Source organism: Helianthus annuus, chromosome 11 (assembly GCF_002127325.2).
Source record: "Helianthus annuus cultivar XRQ/B chromosome 11, HanXRQr2.0-SUNRISE, whole genome shotgun sequence".
Taxonomy (NCBI): domain Eukaryota; kingdom Viridiplantae; phylum Streptophyta; class Magnoliopsida; order Asterales; family Asteraceae; genus Helianthus; species Helianthus annuus.
This window is the reverse complement of record NC_035443.2, coordinates 160,472,114-160,492,148: the sequence shown is the minus strand read 5'-3', so window position 1 is coordinate 160,492,148 and position 20,035 is coordinate 160,472,114. Positions and strand designations below refer to the sequence as shown.

The following is a 20,035-nucleotide window of genomic DNA, read 5'->3' as shown; positions in this document are numbered from 1 at the left end:
GCTCTTGTGAAAACGCATTAAGTAGGTGGTGATGCTTCATGTGAGATGCAACTTCTAGAATCAAGGACCGAGATGGATGGAGATGATGGAAAAGGTTGGGAGACTGTTGATTTTTTTAGAACGAAACTTTTAAAACTACTTTGTTCATGTAATCTTTATTTTAAAAGTTATTCCATTAGTAATTCTTTTTAAACTGTTGCGTTGTAAGTTGGTACCTTATAGATGAATTATTATGCTTTCATAATATTTAGAGTTAGGCTTAACTAGAGCTTTGTTTGTATTTATTTTGATATATTATTACCTATAGTGTTCAGAAATTAATATATTAAACGTATTTTTGATATATTATTACGTATAATTATAATAATATAATATTAAACTTTCAATAATTAATATTTCTTTAATCAATTAATATACTTATTCCCCAATACATCGTACATTAATAAAATTTCACATTTGTTTATTCAAAAATTTAAATATCAGAATCCGTAAGTATTCACACATTTTTTAACGTTTAGTTAATATACCTTATTCTTCACACAATTTTCATTTTTTAGTATATATGTACTTTTAAGTTTAAAAAAATTTAAATTTTCCAACCCGTGAGTATTCACGGGTGATAACCTAGTTACTCTATATACGAAATGAAGTTGTTTTGAACATTGTTATATATCTTCTCATCCATTTGGTAAAACTCTGAATTGCATTATTGGTTTACGTTTTTAATTTACCCCTTTTCATACAACTCTGAATAGAAACTTTCTTCTGCTTTACTATGTATGTCCTCGTGTGGTTGAGTTGTTGCTCAACTCTACTAGACTTGCGAACATGTATATTTTCTTTTTGTGCTTCCGCTAGTCTCATGTTTAACTAATTGACCGACTTTCCTCAATTTCGTTAGCAAAACCGTTATTTTTATCAGTATACAACCTCTTTTACTTCTGGTTGGTATTTTTCTACATCATTCACTAGCACGAAACTTAGCACCAATCTATACAACTTATACCCAACAACTACACACTTTTGCTCCATCTAGTTATTTATATTATAATTATAAACATAAGAATATATGAACAAGAAATATTTTTATTATATTACAAAATGAAAAAAAATATTCATAAATCTTTTAATCAAAAAAATTATTTAAAAAAACTACAATAGGTGCCACCTGGAAAATAAAAGAAAGACAAAAACAAATATTAGTAAAAGTTAATATAAAGTAAAAATAAATAAAATTATAAAAATTATAAAAAGAAACCATTTTTACATAAAGAAATCATTTTCTTGAACAAAATAAATCAAATCCCATTAATTTCTCTGTATAATTTCCTCTCTTTCTCTCTCTATCTTCCCTAAATTGATGCACAGATTACACAGTCGCCATTAAAGTATAATCAAGACCAAATCCTCATCTGGGTTCATTATTTCGGATCCAATTTCGACTCAACAAGTCCCCTTTTCACTCTTGATTTCATTTGTTTGTTCATCTTTCAGATCTGCCCTCTTGAATTTGACCAGGTTTGATGTAATCTTGCTTGTTTGGATCTGGGTTTGTTCTGTTTTTGTTGATTGATCTGCTAGTTTTCCCAGATCTTGTTATGTTCTTTGAATAGTTATTGAAACTTTTACATTTGTGATCCATGTGTATAGGGTGTCTGTAGCTTATATGTTAATGGTAATGTCTACAGTTTACAGTTTAGATTTTAGGGATGATCATTTGGTACCGGACAGATACCGAACCGGTACCGTACCGTATGGTACCGACCCATTTTCGGTACCAATTCTGGTACCTACTTTTTGTGTTTTTCGGGATTAGTATTTTCGGTTCGATACTATGCAATATTTGGGTCCATTTACCTTCAAATATCGGTACCATATGGTCACTTTCGGTACACGTACCCTTTTTGCGTTTTTCGGGATCAGTACTTTCGGTTTCAGTTACCGAGCTCATCTCTAGTTAAGAGACATTGGTTTCATTATCACACCTGGTTTTAGAGCGCACGCCTAAGGCGTGAAGCTAGTGAGGCGACCGGAAAGACGTTGGGGCGACGCTACATGCACATGTGCATAAAAAATGGTCAAAATTAGGGTCTAGAGAAGACGGATACGTAAACACGACTACAAGGCCTTGATTTCTTAAAATGGATCTTAAATTTTGATGAATATTTATTGCTAGTCGCTTGATTTCTCTTGAATCTGAACAATGTTATGTTGTGTTTCAGTTTAGAGAGCGTTTGCATCCTTCTTCGGGACAATGAAGAAGGCGTTTGATCAAACCGTCAGGGACCTGTACGTTCAAATACGATTCCAATAAGTCTAGTTAAATTTGTAACCACATTATGCTTGAATATACATTTATATAATATGTTTCATGCAGTAAACGAGGGGTTAACAAGAAAGTTCTTAAAGTTCCTTCAATCGAACAAAAGGTGAAGGAGCTCTTTCTTTCTCCGTGTAATTTATGTTTGCAGTGGCGAAGCTTGAGATTTCTGACCGGGGGGTCGAAAACGTATATACCCAAATTTTCTATAAAACCGGGGGGTCAAAAACGTATATACCCAAAAATTTCTATACGAAAACTACATACTCCCCACTAACGAGCGAAAAGTTCAGGGGGTCGGCCCCCCTCTCGCCCCCACAAAGCTACGCCCTTGTATGTTTGAATCTTCGTAATGTTTTGTACTTTTGTTAATGTTTTAATGTTCATCTTTTCAGGTTCTTGATGCTACAAGTAATGAGTTGTGGGGCCCCCACGGATCGCTTCTTGCTGATATTGCGATGGCTTCAAGAAACTAGTATGATACGCGTCTTTTTTGTTACAAAATCAAAACTACATATTTATTTATTCTTTAAATTTTTGTTTAACGGTTATGCATATGCAGTCATGAATACCAAATGATCATGTCAATTATTTGGAAGCGTATGAATGATACCGGCAAAAATTGGCGTCACGTGTACAAGGTTTGGACTGTTCATACGTGTCGGATATTAGTACAAAAAATATGTTATGTTTTTGAAAATCTAACGAGGGTTTGACTTTCATCTTTTTTCACCAGGGGTTGACTGTTCTTGAATACCTTGTAGCAAACGGGTCGGAGCGTGTCATAGATGAGATTAGGGAACATTCGTACCAGATAACGGTACATTTTTTGAAACTTAATATTATTACCTTGTAATAAATTTTATCATTAGATTATCATTTTCTTTTTATTAAAAATTGGTAATTGTTTTCTTTTATATGGCAGTCTCTGTCAAGTTTTCAGTATCTTGATCATAACGGTCGGGATCAAGGGAACAATGTACGGAGGAAGTCGCAAAGTCTTGTGGCTCTCGTGAATGATAAAGAAAAAATACAGGAAGTTCGGGAGAAGGCCGCTGCCAACTGGGACAAGTGAGCTATTATTATTTTTATTAGAGTAAAATGCCAATTTTGTCCCTGACGTTAGGCCAGTTTTGCGACTTTCGTCCAAAGGTTTGTTTTTTCGCATCTGGATCCAAAAGGTTTGAAATCTTGCCATTTTCATCCGGCTCGGTAACTCCATCCATGTTTCTTCATTAAGTCAGGGGTATTTATGTCTTTTTTGTTAACTTAAAGGGCGATTCGGTCCTTTTCACTTTATGTAAAAAGACCGAATACCCCTGAAAAAGACCGAATTGCCCTTAAAGTTATCGAAAAAGACGGAAATCCACCTGACTTAAAGAAGAAAAAGGGATGGAGTTAACGAGCCGGATGAAAATGGCAAGATTTCAAACTTTTGGATCCAAATGCGGAAAAACAAACCTTTGGACAAAAGTCGCAAAATTGGCCAAACCTCATGGACAAAAATGGCATTTTACTCTTATTATTATTTATATGTTTTTTTATATATTATTTGTGACACATGATTATAACATTCCAATCAGGTTTCACAACTCATCAGGAAGCGGGAAGTACAGGCCCGGATCGTATCCGGGTCCGGGAGGTTACGATGATAACCGATACGGAACTAATGAAGACCGGAATGGGTACGGGAGAGAAAGTGACGGTGGATATCGTTATGGTGAAGAACGTTACAGTCGAGATCAATATAGGGATGATGAATACCGAGGTAGAAGAAGTGTTGACGGAGACAGCTATAGCCGAAGAAGTAGAAGCTCCGATAGGGACAGAGAACGAGCTTATGAAGATGACGGACCATATTCTTCTAGGTACATGCATTAATATAACTATAGTCCTAGAATACATGACAAGAAAGTGGATCGAGATTGTGTAGAGCCGAAAAACTTTTTTGTTCAAAGATATTAACTTCCGTAAATGATTGCAGAGAAAGCAACGCGAAAGGTGAGGATCAATCTCATGATGGAAGGTAATCTAGTTATCCTCTACATACCCTTTTTTTATTAACCGCACCAACTTTTTAATATAAACTTTAATATTGTGTGTGTGTGTTTTTTTTTTGTTTTTTTGTTTTTTTTTTTTTTTTTTTTTTTTCAGGCAGTTTGAGCAAAAATCTCCTGAACAAAATCTCGGGGTCCCTCCTAGTTATGAAGATGCTGTGGCTGGTAACCGAAGCCCCGTTGAGAGGTAAATTTTTGGTTTACGCGATCGAAGAATCTTGTTTGTAAAGTTGGCCGTTTTGACATGCTTGCTAATTAATGGGTCGATTCGTGTGTACTATTTTTAAAAGAGTAAAGTACATGGATGGTCCCTGTGGTTTACCAAAATTTTGGATTTGGTCCCTAGCTTTTCAAAAGTACACGGATGGTCCTTATGGTTTGCACATCGCAACGCATTTACTCCCCAGCCAACAAATCTAAAGGTTTTAGCAGGTCCAAGTTGGAGACTAAATGCTTCACAAAGTAAAAACCACAGGGACCATCCATGTACTTTTGGGAAAAGATGGGGACTAAATGCGTTACAACGTGCAAAGTACATGGACCATCCGTGTACTTTTGGAAAGCTAGGGATCAAATCCAAAATTTTGGTAAACTACAGGGACCATCCTTGTACTTTACTCCTTTTAATGCGTAAACTTTTAATTCCCTTCTTAAAAAAAATAGATAAAGACTCATATTTGTTGCATACTAACTGCTATTAAAAAAACGTGCTTGTTTTGACCCGCTCCAAAAGCTATCTTTTTTTTCTCCTTTAAGTCAACCTATGTTACTGTGAATCTAGCGTTGACTTTTTTATACTTATATACTATTTGAAGGAACGGAGAGACGAAATCTGTATCCCCGCCGCCTGTAACCACCACTCATGAAACCACTGTTTCTAGCACCCCGCCGGTTGCTCCCGTTGTTGCTCCATCGCCAGTAGCTGCTACACCTCCACCTGCAGTCACCCCAAATAATGAAACTAATGGGTTTGATGAATTTGATCCCCGTGGTTCATTCGGTTCATTTCCAGGTTAAAAAAAAACTATTATCACCGTCCCCGTTTTAACATTTGCATTTATATTCAGTCATTTTTCATACCTGAATTTATATTATTATATATAACAGCGGCCCCACCAACATCCGGTGGTACTGAAACGGATCTGTTTGGTACCTCATCGGACCCTTTCTCGTTGAATTCATTAGCTCTTGTTCCTGCTACAATTCCCGCTTCTGAAGTTAATGCTTTTACAAATTCAAACCCGACTGGTCAAAGTCAAACCTTTGTGGCTTCATCTTCGGCCAGTGGCCCTGGTCAGGTGTGTTTCACAAACGCAAAATCTCTAAAATGCCCTTTTTGTCTATGAATGTTTGATTATTACTTCAAGACCCTAATGATTTTTTTCTGTATGCAGCCGTATGATAATCCGTTTGGTGATGGTCCGTTTAAAGCTGTCCCTTCGACCGATGGATTTTCAGCCCCACCCCAGTCAACATCAAACGTTGACCCGCCACAACCAGCTGCTCCGATGCCAAACTCCGTCGGTAACTTTGGATACGGGGGCGGGTTTGACCAAAATATTGATCTTCTAGCAGATCTCCTGCCACCATCCGGACCTTCACAAGCAGGTTTCCAAGGTCAACCTGGTCAACCTTCATTTCAAACGGGTCAACCTACACCGAACCAAGAAAGTCAACCACCGCCACAGCAGGGCTTTCCACCTCAAGGTGGTCAGTTTACGTCACAGCCTGGTTTTCCGCCCCATGGTGGTCAAAGTCAAACGACGGGTCTTGGTGGTTTTCCGTCTCAAATGGGCTCTGGTTATCCAGGCTCCAATGGTCAGCCTGTTCCTCAGAGTAATTTTTACGGGGGTTTTGAGCCTCATGGTTCATCGTCCCCGGTTCCACCGGTGGCTCAGGTTACTGCCACTTCAAGTTTTTATCAACCGCCACCACCGGTTCAGTCTGGATCTGCCCTAAATGCTTCAACAGGAGCTCTTGCTATAGTCCCTCAAGAACCAACCAAATTCGAGACGAAATCCACTGTTTGGGCTGATACGTTGAACCGCGGGCTCGTTAACCTGAATATAGCTGGATGTGAGTTGCTTTATTATTTATAACGGGTTATGGATCGGGTTGGCCATATATGCAGTTTTAGCAATAAAATATAGTTTTTAAAATTGAATTTAATATATTGGTTATAGGGCTGCAAACGAACCGAACATTCAGTGAACAGTTCGTGAACCGTTCGGCGGGAAGCTCGTTTGTGTTCTTTCATTTGATAATTGAACGAACATAAACAGAGGCTGCGTTCAATCATATGTTCGTTTGTGTTTGATAGTTTATTAGGGTTTCATTATGGTTTTAAATTTTTATAATTTTTTTTAATACTTCAATTCCCACTAATAAAACATTTAATAAAGTATTGTGTAGGGTTCCAACCTTCGCAAATCGCAACCTTAAAAAATTTCTCATCGCCACCTACATTGTCGACGTTTTCTCGAGGACCACCATCTTTGTAATGAAAATGTTGATTTTATTCGAAATTTAATATATGTTCGTTCTTGTTTATGTTCTTGTTTATGAACGTTCGTTTGTGTTCGTTCGGTTCATTTGCAGCCCTAATAAGTTGCATAAAATTCAAAAAACTGGAAATGTTAACGGGTCATGACCTGTTACCTGACCCGCCCATTTTATCTTATCTCATTCTTATGCCAAGTATCTGCTACTAATGAATCTTTTTATACAACGACCAGCTAAAACAAACCCATTGTCGGATATTGGAGTAGACTTTGAAGCGCTGAACAGGAAGGATAAAAGAATGGAGAAACCAAGTGCAACCGCGGTTACGTCAACTACAACCATGGGTAAAGCCATGGGTTCGGGTTCTGGAATCGGACGTGCGGGTGCAGGTGCACTCAGACCCCAACCGAACCCCATGATGGGTCCCAGCATGGCTGCACCAGGTTATGGAGGCATGAACCAGCCCATGGGCCAGTTCCAAATGCAACCACCGTCAGCAGGGTATCTAGCGCCTGGAACTTACAATCCGATGATGGGTCGTGGCGGTGGTGGTTATGGTCAACAGCCGTATGGTGGTTATAGATAAATTGAAGAGGATCTTTTCAACCGGATGGGAAAGATGCAATCGTTTTGTTTGATGAAGAAGTTGTTCACGTTATGTATGATTGTATCGTGTAATATGCATATGGTTTTGATATGTTGTAGGTATTGTGAAGTTTGTATATGAAGAGGACATAACCAAACTCAGGTTGCCTCATAGAACGGTTTTTTGTCGTATTGATTGTTGAAGCCAATAAATATATTTCTATTTCAGCTTATAACACTGAGGTTCAGTGGCGGAGTCAGGAACTTTCTCTACAGGGTTCACAACTAAATCTATAGCTAAGTTAGACCTATTTTTATGCATGTTGTGGCTGGTAGGTGAAGCGCCATAATGAGCCGACCCTTGACACAGGCTGGGTGTAACGAGTCGATTCTTGACACATAGCAGGGTTCTATTAGTGGATTCCTGGTCAAGAGGGTGTGATCGAGCCTGGTTGAGGGGGCACGCGTCACCAGTGTATTGTGCGATGTGGCCACTTCTTGTCGGTTTCAATAGTCAAAGTTTAGAAAGGTAACTAAATTGGTCCATGTTCATTTTGGTAATTTGTGTGGTCAAGATGTTTCTTTCTCTGACTTAAGAATGTTTTTTTGTTATAATATAAATTTCATATCTTTTAATTGATAGGCATTCAATAAGTTATTCATTTGTAATTCAACTATAATCCCTTTGCTATTGCTGCTACTACTAGCTGCTATATGTGATCTTTTTGAACTCGCGACCCCGGTTTCTTCATCTAAATATCTGCTTAGATCTGCAGCTTCGACTGCATGGTTTTCTTTATCGAACCTACAGCAAGTCGAATGTTGCAAAAACAGTCAAAACGTTTGTAATTTCCACAATATAAAAAGTGTTGGTTTTTGTATCTTAAGATACCAATGTGGTGGTGGTCCATGACCATTGGCAAAGCCTTTAAACACCTTGGGAGGGGGAGGTCTTGGGTTCAAGTCCTACAAACGACAAAAATAAAAGAAATTTGCCGTTAAAAAAAAGATAGCAAGGAAACTAAACGCGTACCCTGAATAAACAACGAGCCCGATAGCAATGGCAACAAAGGCTACGAAATACATCCAATCAACCTGATGGTCAAAGTAAAAAAGTCAAAAGTCAAAGTCAACATAATCGTTTATTCACGTGTCAGAGGGATAAGATACCTCAAACAACACTAAATCAATCTGTTGCTTCCAGAAAGTAACTTGGATCAAAGAAAGTATTGGATGAAATCTTCATGGGGATTGATGGTGATGCTGAGCTGATAACAGACAAACTTGTGGAAGATCAAAGGAAGCTAGACATTGTCTCTATTGTCGGTATGGGTGGAATTGGCAAAACTACCCTTGCGACCAAAGTATACAATGATGGTTATGTTAAGCATCATTTCCATGTCTGTGTTTGGGTCACTGTTTCTCAAGCATATGATAAAAGGGGTGTATTGACTCAAATTCTGGAATTCTTCAGTGGTCAACTAGACCTCGAAAAGGTTAATGACTCTCGACTTCGCGAATTGGTGCACAAAAATCTAATGGGTAAGAGATATTTAGTTGTCATTGATGATATTTGGCACATAGAAACATGGGATAACCTGAAAGTATTTTTCCCCCATGACAACAATGGAAGTCGAATTCTGCTCACCAGTCGGCGGCTCACTGAAGTTGCTAAGCATGCAAATTCAGATGGATTGATTCATCACTTAGGATATTGAACAAAGAAAGAGTTGGGAGTTGTGTCTGAAGGTCTTCCAAGGCAATGAGTGCCCTGAATGGTCGATTAAACCTGGAATGCAAATAGTAGAAAATTGTCAAGGATTACCACTTGCAGTGGTTGTCATTGCAGAAGTTTTAGCAAAGGAAACACGGAGTAAAGAGTTTTGGGTGGAAATTGCTGTAAAGACCGGTTTGTACATTGTTAGTGACCAGAATGGATGTCTAGAAACGTTAGGTTTAAGCTACAGTCATCTTCCTCTTCACTTGAGAGATAGCTTTCTTTATCTTGGTGGCTTCCCAGAAGACCACATGTTTAAAGTACGAGAGTTGATCTGGTTATGGGTAGCCGAGGGGTTTATTCAACAAGATGGAAATAGAAGCTTGGAGGATATCGCAGAGGATTACATGATGGATCTAATTGACAGAAATCTTGTAAATGTAGCAGACACGAGTGAGTATGATGGATCTGTCAAAGCTTGTAAAGTGATTGATCTTATTAGGGAGTTATGCCTAAGAAAAGCCAAGGAAGAAGGATTCATTCTTATAACTGAAAGTCTAATGAAAGTCGGAATTAAGGTGACTGAAATGTTAGCAATACACAGAACATGTTCATTTCCTTAAACATGTTCATTTCCTTAATGAATGAACACGAACAAGAAATCTCGTTCGGTAAGCGTTCGTGAACCGTTCATTGAACATATTTATTCCTTAATAAACAAACATGTTTGTTCGATTCATTTACAACCCTAGTTCTGCTATCATGATTTTGTTATAATACATTATAGGTAAAAAGAATTCATTGCAACACATTTTTATTTTATAATATGTAACCTACTTGTATAGAAAGGTCAATTGCAATCAAATGTAGTAAATCAAACTTTTCTTGTAAGAAACCCAAATAGTATTATTATTTTTGAACGGCCAACGACTAAAAGCCCGGCTACCCGGGTAGCCCAATGACAAAAGGCGAGCCCATAGTCCCTCGATCGCAAACAGCATTGGGTAAACCAAGCCCACCATCTCCAGTTCCAGTGAAAACCCGCCAACCGAAGGTCCATTACAGTAAAACCCCGGTGCGATGGATTCAAACAAGTAATAATTGATAGGCATTCAATAAGTTATTCATGTGTATTGCTTAGCTATAGTTCCTTAAATTCACTGATAATAATGAAAATAAAATAAAAAGATGAAGCTATTGGTTCCAGATCAAATCTTCTTGATCACTGCATCATCCCCTTTGATATTGCCACTACTACTAGCTGCTAAATGTTTATTTGAACTCGGGTCTCCGGCTTCTTCATCTAAATATCTGCTTAGATCTGCTGCTTCGTCTGCATGGTTTTCTTTATCGAACCTGCAGCAAGTCAAACGTCGTGAAAAAAGTCAAACATTGTAATTTCCACAATATAAAAACTGTTGTTTTTTTGTATCTTAAGATAGCAACGAAACTAAACGCGTACCCTGAATAAACAACGAGCCCGATAGCAACGGCAACAAAGGCTACGAAATACATCCAATCAACCTGATGGTCAAAGTAAAAAAGTCAAAGTCAAAGTCAACATAATCTTTTCTTCAGATAGTTGTTTCATTGAAATATGTCTACAAACCTTTTCATGGTACGCGAAGATACGAATCAAGACCGACCACATGTCAGATGTCAGCAACGACAGATTCAACATTGTTGCTCCACTCATCTAAAATTGAAACAAGAAGAATGAACATGAGTATAAAGGGCAAAAATGTAATTATAACTTGAAAATTTTCCAAAAATATAAGCATTGCAATTTTATGCCGTGGATGGAGTGACAAAATTATTTCAGACATTATTACCTTCAGCAAAACAGGAACGCCTGAGTAAAATAAAAACATTGCGGCTGCAAATCCCGTGTAAGGAAGCAACTAAAAAGTCAAACAAATAAACATCTACGGTTAGAACTCGATACGTTAAACGTTTTATAATATAAAGTCCAAATGCAGAAGAAAGCAACATTTTCCCTTATGTATGTATGTATATATATATGGTCCCATGCGTGATTATACCTCTGATCCAACGGTTACCATTGTCTCATACGTGATGTATGATAAGGCATTTTGTATGTTAACCTTACTATATATATATATATATATATATATATATATATATATATATATATATATATATATATATATATGCATGTGTTTATATATAGATATGTGTGTATAGAGAGAGATGGAGAGATTACTGATCCTGAAGACCAATGGATGGATTTGAGTTCCTCGCGCTCAAGTATGCTTCTATTGACATTGTTAAAAGAATACAAACGTGAAGCGAAACTCGAATGCCAGTTTCACTATGCCACTTTGCTTACATATTATAAATAAATATCGAATCATAATATATCATATAAATACATGCTACGTAAACAGTGGCGAAGCTTGACCCGAATGACCGGGGGGGGGGGGGGGAGGGGGGGGGGGGGTCGAAAACGTATATACCAAAAAAGTTTCTGTAGAACCGGGGGGTCGAAAACGTATATACTCGAAAATTTCTATACGAAAACTACATATATAACACTACTGAGCGAAAAGTTCGGGTGGTCAGGCGCCCCTCCCCGCCCCTTCTATACTTCGCCACTGTACATAAGTACATATAAAGGTGTAAGAATGGATGAGTTTGGTTGTATAACGGGTCAAAATGGTTTATTTCTTAAACGACAAATGGGGAACTGTAAAAACTAATAAAATATTAAAAAAAATTAAGGAGCTCCATTGAAATTATTATGATAGATGCCGTAATGATGCATGCAAGGATACATTTGAATACCACTGAAGATAGCACCGAAGAGCCCCAACATTGCCATAAGTTCAATCCTGTCAGCGGTTTTCACAAAGAACTCCTGCACAACCCCAAAAACAGTTATTAGTGCTCACAAAATTAGTGTTTTTATAAAGTTGTCTTTAGTCAATATATATACATACATAAAGATACACACACATGTATATGTTTTAATCGGCATATCGTACAGGTCAACTAACAGTCAAGAAAGTAGTGTGTCCGTTTGACCAAAAACAAAATGCTTACCTCGCTAACGTTGCTGACAGCATAAAGTGTGGCCCCCGCAACCACCAAAAAGTCCCCTTTAATAGGGTTGCTTCCGCTTTCTAAGAAGGTAATACATAAATATTAGAGAAAATGTCATTAACTGAATTACCGGTCGCACATGTCGGCTGTAGCATGCCAGCTGTGTAAAATAGCTGACGTGGCTTCCAAATTGTACAAAACGGATGATGTGGCGCTTGTAAGTCATGTCACACAATGGCGTCCACATCATCAGTTTTCTACAAACAGATGCCATGTCAGCATATGTACGGTTATACGGGTTGCAAGTCAATATAAAATGAATAAATTTTGTAAGAAGTGTATGATATATAGTAATATGACAATATACTCACGTGAGCGGTCATCTGCATGAACATCGGAGAAAATAACGAGCACAAGACCAGCGATACAGATGGCAACACCTGCAATTTTCTTGTACCTGTATTTTGTCTTTAGAAAGAGCCACGTCAGCAGTATGACCGAGGGGATTGACCAACAATCGAGCAGCATTATACTCGTTATTGATGTGTACTGATACGCCTTCACCACTGTTAATCAGAAGAAATAAAAGTCAGCACATTCAACACTTATACACATTCGTTTATTTAATATTCTACAAATTGAATTTTTTTGTGTTTTTTTTTTTTTTAATTCCTTACCAAGATAATTAGCCTCGACATCTACAAGCCCAAGAAGTAAATAATAATACCATTTGGCCTGCAAATGTTAACATGAAACGGAACAGAAATTCGTCAAACGGTAGCCACTGATGCAGATAATTATCGAAATAAATATTTAAAACAATGAAAATAAGTAAATAACTAACCTTCAGCCCGCTTCCTCTGTATAATAATATTCCTCCGTAAACAATTGCCAACATCACGTAGTTAGCTAAAGATTGTGATGTAGGCGCATTGATCCCTAAGTTACAAAATAAAAGTTAAATTAGAATGTATGTCATCGGATACTAAGCATTTTACATAACTGTTGTATGTATCATAGTTAAAGCAATATGTAAATGTATTTGAGCGGTTCTCACAGCATTGGACGATCCTCTATGTATATATACACAAAGATTCAATATAAAAACACGCACAAATGGTATGAATTAGAAGAACAAAACACACCTTTCATCGATGAAACATTCATAAAATATGCATATCACACCAACCATGTAGGCTAAAAGACATAAATCTTGTAGCTTTTATGTATTTAAATCATCCTACTAGTTTTTTTTTTTTTTTTTTTTTTTTTTTTTTTTTTTTTTTTTTTTTGCAAAACAAATGACTGTTGTTGCATAATTACAAAAATAAATCTTTTGTATTCACATATCTTCGGGGGCGTAGCTTTGTGGGGGTCGGGAGGGGCGCCCGACCCCCCGAACTTTTCGCTCAGTAGTGCGTGGTATGTAGTTTTCTTTTAGAAATTTTTAGGTATATACGTTTTCGACCCCCCGATCGTAAATCTCAAGCTTCGCCACTGCATATCTTAATTTGTACAAAATAGCACATTCTAGTGTGTTTTTGGCATATATTCCACCATAAAAATGGTTAATTTGATGTAAAAATTCAAGTATATTGGTTTAAAAAAGTTGATTTGTCAAAAGTGAATCAAAGTATCAAACACCAAAGCACAACTCAGTGTAAATTAGTAAATTACAGCTTGCAGCATCAAATACATTCACTTTTCACATAATAGAATAAAGATTAAAAAAAAAACACATTATTGTACTCACTTCAAAGTTCAAACCACTAAAGATGATATTTTATCACACAACAAAAAACCACTTTTTGCATAATTCAATACTATTACTTTTATGAAAAACAAATCAATTAAACAAATCAGTCAGCTTACAAAAAAAAAAAAAAAAAAACTCAAATTGGTCTATTATGGAAAAACAAACCAAAAAAAAAAATAAATAAATAAATAAATAAATAAAGAAAGAAAGAAAACAAATCACATGGAGCCCAGATAATGAAAATACAAACCTCTTCTAGCAAGCTCAGATGATGAAAATCCAGTTGATGTGATAAGAAGTGAAAGAATCTGTCCCAACACAAGACCAACCACTGTCTTGTTTGACACAATCTCCTTAAAACTAACCATGATCAGATTAAAAAAAAAAAAAAATTCTACCTTCTCAAGAATCAAGAAAACCCAATTCAAGAAACCTCAATAACACACTAAAAAACCCAAATTGCACTTCTTTTATAAATCTTTTTCAAGAATCACTCATACCCAGATGAGAATATGAATACCCAATTCAAGAAACCTCAAAAGCACACTAAAAAACCCAAAATTGCACTTTGTTTGTAAATCTTTTTCAAGAAATAACCAAACCCAGATGGGAATATGAATACCCAATTCAAGAAACCTCAATAACCCACTAAAAAACCCAAAATTTCACTTTATTTGTAAATCTTTTTCAAGAAATACTCAAACCCAGATGAGAAAATGAAACACCCAATGTAAATTTGGGATCTTTTTTAAGTGGGTAGGTTTGGAAAAAGAATGGCAATTGTAATAATCGAAGAAAAATGATTGCTTTAGTGGCAAGTAGTAAGTCAACTTCAATATGAATTTGATGTTAAATAGGAGGATGAATCAAGAATGAGAGAGTTGAAAATGAGAAAATATTATAAAATCAATGGCTGTAAATGAGTCAAAAGTGTTTAGGAGTGTTTGCCTGCCATTGGTAGAATAGAGGCGCAGAGATTGGGGACACACAATTTGGGTAAATTTCACTTTTTATGTTTTATGCTATTTCTTTTTTATTCTTTAAGCATATGTGCTTACCTTTTAGACCTTTTTAGATTTCGGCTAAATTGAATATGGTATTAATTCAGGTTGAATTTTGTTAATCATGTCCGGCCTGAGAATTCGTGTTCTTTGTTCGAGCTCGAAAAAACGCACCCTTAGACCTTAACGAAATTGGGTATTGGGAGGTCTAAACCTAATGACAATGGACTAATAATTAATCTAAACCTTAAAAATAGTTTTGTAAGTGGATCTAGGGCTGGCAATTTTGACACGAACACGATAACACGACACGAACCTACACGAAGTTAACAGGTTTCGTGTTTGACCTTAACAGGTTTCGTGTCTAAACAGGTCGACACGATAAGACCTGTTTAAATTTCGTGTCTAAACAGGTTAAAACCCGTTAACCTGTTAAGACCCGTTAGTGACCTGTTTATAATTTTAAATTAAAAAAATATATCAAATATGTGGGGTTAACATGTCATGTTCGGGTCTTAACAGGTCGTTTTCGTGTCTTAACAGGTCGTTTTCGTGTCTTAACAGGCCGTGTCCGTGTCTTAACAGGTCATGTTCGTGTCTTAACAGGTCGTGTTCGTGTCTTAAACAGGTCATATGATATGTTGGTAACATTTTCGTGTCTTAACAGGTCATTTCGTGTAACCTGTTTATTAACAGGTTCGTGTTCGTGTTTGAAAAATTAGACACGATAAGATTTCGTGTCGTGTTCGTGTTTACAGGTTTCGTGTTCGTGTCTTATCGGGTTCGTGTCTTAACAGATCGGGTTGACCCGATATGCCAGCCCTAAGTGGATCTATGTTGGTGTGTATATGGATATACCCTTTTAATTTATTTTTTTTTACATATGCATATCAATTTTTTTTTTTAAATAATGTGTCCTTCGGAATATCGGGTTCTGGTCGGTGAACTTTCTCGTCCACCTTAGGGCCGGCCATGTTGTTAATATTATATAATATGAGGTTAATGGGATGTTGAAATGAATAAAGATGCGAACTTTATTTCGAGAACACTTATTCATTTTTTACCAAAACAATCTTAGTTAAGATTTTGAATTTGAGAAAGATATCTATTTCAATATGCACATATTTGAGAAAGATAACTATCTAAAGCACCTAATGTGGTCCTTACGGATCTCAAATGTTTATGGATGACCATATACGTAGTGATGGACATGCAAACCATGCAATGAAATTAACTTGTACATTACGAAAAACTAAATTTTATTATGTAACATTTAAATGAAACTTATTATGTTTCTTTAGACATGCAAAACTAAATAGATTGTTATAACTAATAATGTCTCTATTAAGTATAAATATAAAAAGTGATGATAACTAGGAATAAGTTCCGCACACGTTGCGGTGCGGGTAAATCGCAAACATCGAATGGACTACTCCAAACGTTATGTGATGTGTTAATCTTTTGAAAACACGCGTTTCAACATATTTGATTCAACTCGGTGTAACCTATATAAGCATTGCAATTGAATCAAAACATAAGGTAAATAAAATTTATATCGTACAATCATAACATATTATATGTGACCTGAGTTATACATAGAAAACGTAACGGGTATATCGGAAAAAGCGGACACATATAATCAAAAGAGATTAATTAAAGCTTTTAGAAAAGGGAAAAAAAGGAAACCACAATTTTACTCCACGCGGATCAAAACAAAATTTACAAAACATTCATAAAATAATCACAAAAACATATTATATTTGACCTGGCTCGTTTCCCAGAAAAAGTTTACGTCGAAACATATACCAACTCAAATTTACACACAAACACACATAAAAATATGCACGAAAAAATTATTTTTTAAGCGAAAACGTATTATATTTAACCTGACTCGTTTCCAGAAAAAACTTTACGTCAAAACATAGAGGAAATCGAATTTATACAGAAACATACATAAAAATATGCACGAAAAAAATTAGTTTTTCTTAAGTAAATGAGGTATAATGGTAAACTATACACAAATTATTAGTAAAAAACTCAGTGTTGTAAAAGTCGCTAGGCGGTCTCTAGTCGGCCGACTCGGGAGTTGGGAGTAATCGGAGTACTCGGAGAGTACTCGGGGAGTATGCGGACACGGTAACTATAAAGAAAATTAATTGTTATATATTATACATATGTTAAAATAAGCATAATTCATATCAACTGAGTATAATTTAAAATGAAACATGTTTAAAGTTCAAATATTCTGAATACAAGTCCGAGTAGTCCGAGTACAAGGCCGAGTAGGCCGATTTTGACCGATTTTGACTAATTAAAAGTCAACAAACCACGTTGACCGCCTAGACCGACTAGGCCGACTCTTTCCGACTACGTCCGACTAGGCGCCGACTAGGCCGACTAGGCGCCGAGTTTGACCGATTTTGACCGAGGCCGACTAATTGAGTCCGCCTAGGAGGAAGTCTCCTCGGAGGGGTTCCGAGGACCGAGTACTCGCCGAGTACTCGGCCTTGGAATCCGACTTTTACAACACTGAAAAAACTTAATAGGTTAAATATGTTGGTAAAATCGTGCTAAGTAGCACTAATGCCACACCACTTCAAGCGACCACCAATATCAGAAGAGCTCGTGTAAATAAAATAAATAAAAATGTAAAAACTAACACCAAATGAAAAACATGCATAAAATCATTGAATCACGCACGCCTGTTGCGGCGTGTTAATGCGAAGAAATTAGACATAAACGTGAAACGTAGAAAAGAATAACTAAGCCAATTTTGGACTCGGACGTTGCGACGAACTTGTCAAACAGAGAACATTTGACGCGTTGTGACGGGCCTGTCAAATGGGAAAGCACAGACGAAAAAACGTTAAACCCCAAATGCACGTTGCGACGTGTTAACTCACAAAATTTAAAACGAAAAACTTGCGAAAGATGAAAATTATGGGGTTAGGAAGTTGAAAATAAAAGAATGTTGGGGTTAAATTGTAAAAGATGAAAAGTTTTGGGTTAAAGGTAAAAAAAGTCAAAGGGGTTAAAATGTAAAAGATAAAAACCTTTAAGTTAAAAATGAAAATTGTCAAAACTTTTTTGAAAAACTCATAATGCATAAATTACAACAATAGAAAGCAACAATTGGTTGCTAATTTATAGGTTGAAAATAGGGAAAAAATGTCATTTGACCTATTAGGTTGTTAGGTGCTGGGGACGGCCCTGGCCCGTCGCAGCTCGGCGGGGTCGTCCACACCCTCCTCCCCAGGCTCGTCCCATAGGTTTCGTCGGCCTATTGCCAAAGGCGACGCTCCCCTCTCTTTCTTATCCAACACACAAATACATACACACATCTTGTTTATATAACAAAAGGTGATGGGGGTCATCACCCACACCTTAGGCTCATCACCCACACCTGATAACGTGACCGCTTACATGGAGGCCCATCTCCAAGTGATGGACCACCTCCATACCCAATAGCCTTATCATCATTATCAACAATATTAAAGAACAACTTAGTGGTTAATATAGCGTCTTATCACGTCACGCTACAGTAACTTTTTTTGTCTTTTTTTACTTTAACCCTTTCACTTTCATTTTTCACAATTAAACCTCTTTAACTTTCTAAAAATTTTATGAAATGTCAGTTTGACACCCTCAAGTTTTAAGTGCTTATTTTTGTATATGTTCGTGTCGATATAAACTCAAGTTGTTTTACGCTTCGACGTAAATTATGTCGGGTCAAATACAGTAGCGGACCCAGGAATTATTTGTTGGGGGTGCTGACGAGGGGTCAACCATATTTTCAAGGGGTGTGGTCGGGTTTTTTGCCTAAAAAAACACTAATTTTTTTTTCAATGGGTGCACCCGCCCACCCACCAAAACACTTGGGTCTGCCACTGGTCAAATATAATACATTTTCGTGCTTATTTTTATGTGCGTTTTCAGTTGGTGTACCTTTTGACGTAAATTTTGTTTGGAAACCGGTGCGGTCAAATACAATACCTTTTGATGATATAAATTTGAGTTATTTTACGTTTCGATGCCACGACAACACTTGGGATAAAATTACTGGTTTAAAATAACACTCAAATCAGAGATAAAAGGATGGTGGCGGCAACGCATATGTGTCGACACGGGATTGGTCTTGGACGTGAGTGTTGCGAGAGCTTGCCATGTGTTTTGAAGTAATTGGTTCATATTTTGAAAAGAAAATCAACATCAAATAGACAAATATTACTTTTTTTGGGTAAGGAGACAAATATTACTTTGGTCACTACTAGTCCAATGATTTTCTTCCCGGTAGGAAATTCTTGAATAAGAGATGTATTGTGATAGTGATTTAATAAGGTCCACTAATACAGGTCAGGATAGATGATGCATGCATATGATCTTATGACATAAAAGATAATGTAAGCGTTGTTTTAAGTTATATCATTAATGAATCCACCCCTAATTGAGCTTACCAAAATGTCAATGATCAAACCGTGGAGTCTTAGGTTTTACCTACATAGGCAACACTTTTTGCTTGGAAGTAACACCAAAGAAATCAAGGCGTTAACAACATTAGGTAGACAATGTGAGAGAGCTTCCTTGTTGATATTCGTTAGAACTTTGTCGTATGATAAGTAAATGTTTCATGTACATATCTTCACCATCATCATCGCGTGTATAGAATTCAAGAGAGGGGCGATGTGATTTCTAGATTCCACCATTTTAGACCTTCCAACAATACACGAAAGGCGGTGCAAATGGTTAAGACGTTTAAATTACACAAGACTCCAATCAAGAGTTATCAAGTGTAATTGTAGATTTAAAAGTCCTTGGTCAAACTCATTAAGAATGAACTTTTGGTAATACACTCTTCAAATGCTAATGTCATTTGCAAAATGATGGAATAACAAAAGGAATCAAATGTTGTGGCATCTCAAACACTGTTGATGACTCCATGTTTATCTTTCTGCAATAATGCCATAATAATTTGCAATAAATTCTTCGAATATTGTGTTTACTTGAAAAGGGAAGGAATAACATAAGGTGACAGAA

General features: G+C 36.6%; 2 protein-coding genes and 1 pseudogene across 2 annotated transcripts; 2 read left to right on the top strand and 1 right to left on the bottom strand.

The window, feature by feature from the left end:
• Positions 1-1,279: 1,279 nt before the first annotated feature.
• LOC110890863 (clathrin interactor EPSIN 2) lies at positions 1,280-7,697 on the top strand. The gene is made up of 14 exons (XM_022138513.2): positions 1,280-1,518; positions 2,223-2,289; positions 2,378-2,429; positions 2,716-2,795; positions 2,883-2,961; positions 3,057-3,140; positions 3,246-3,391; positions 3,904-4,188; positions 4,305-4,346; positions 4,475-4,564; positions 5,193-5,389; positions 5,485-5,675; positions 5,772-6,453; positions 7,113-7,697. The coding sequence occupies exons 2-14, from the start codon at positions 2,255-2,257 to the stop codon at positions 7,463-7,465; spliced, it is 2,316 nt and encodes a 771-aa protein (XP_021994205.1). The 5' UTR covers positions 1,280-1,518; positions 2,223-2,254; the 3' UTR covers positions 7,466-7,697.
• Positions 7,698-8,708: 1,011 nt separating this feature from the next.
• On the top strand, positions 8,709-9,804 carry LOC110888642 (annotated as a pseudogene).
• Positions 9,805-10,209: 405 nt separating this feature from the next.
• On the bottom strand, positions 10,210-14,972 carry LOC110890864 (solute carrier family 35 member F1). The gene is made up of 11 exons (XM_022138514.2): positions 14,251-14,972; positions 13,089-13,183; positions 12,922-12,979; positions 12,616-12,810; positions 12,245-12,324; positions 11,977-12,059; positions 11,406-11,457; positions 11,014-11,082; positions 10,791-10,877; positions 10,644-10,705; positions 10,210-10,537 (listed from the first exon to the last, which is right to left on the bottom strand). The coding sequence occupies exons 1-11, from the start codon at positions 14,366-14,368 to the stop codon at positions 10,390-10,392; spliced, it is 1,047 nt and encodes a 348-aa protein (XP_021994206.1). The 5' UTR covers positions 14,369-14,972; the 3' UTR covers positions 10,210-10,389.
• Positions 14,973-20,035: the final 5,063 nt, after the last annotated feature.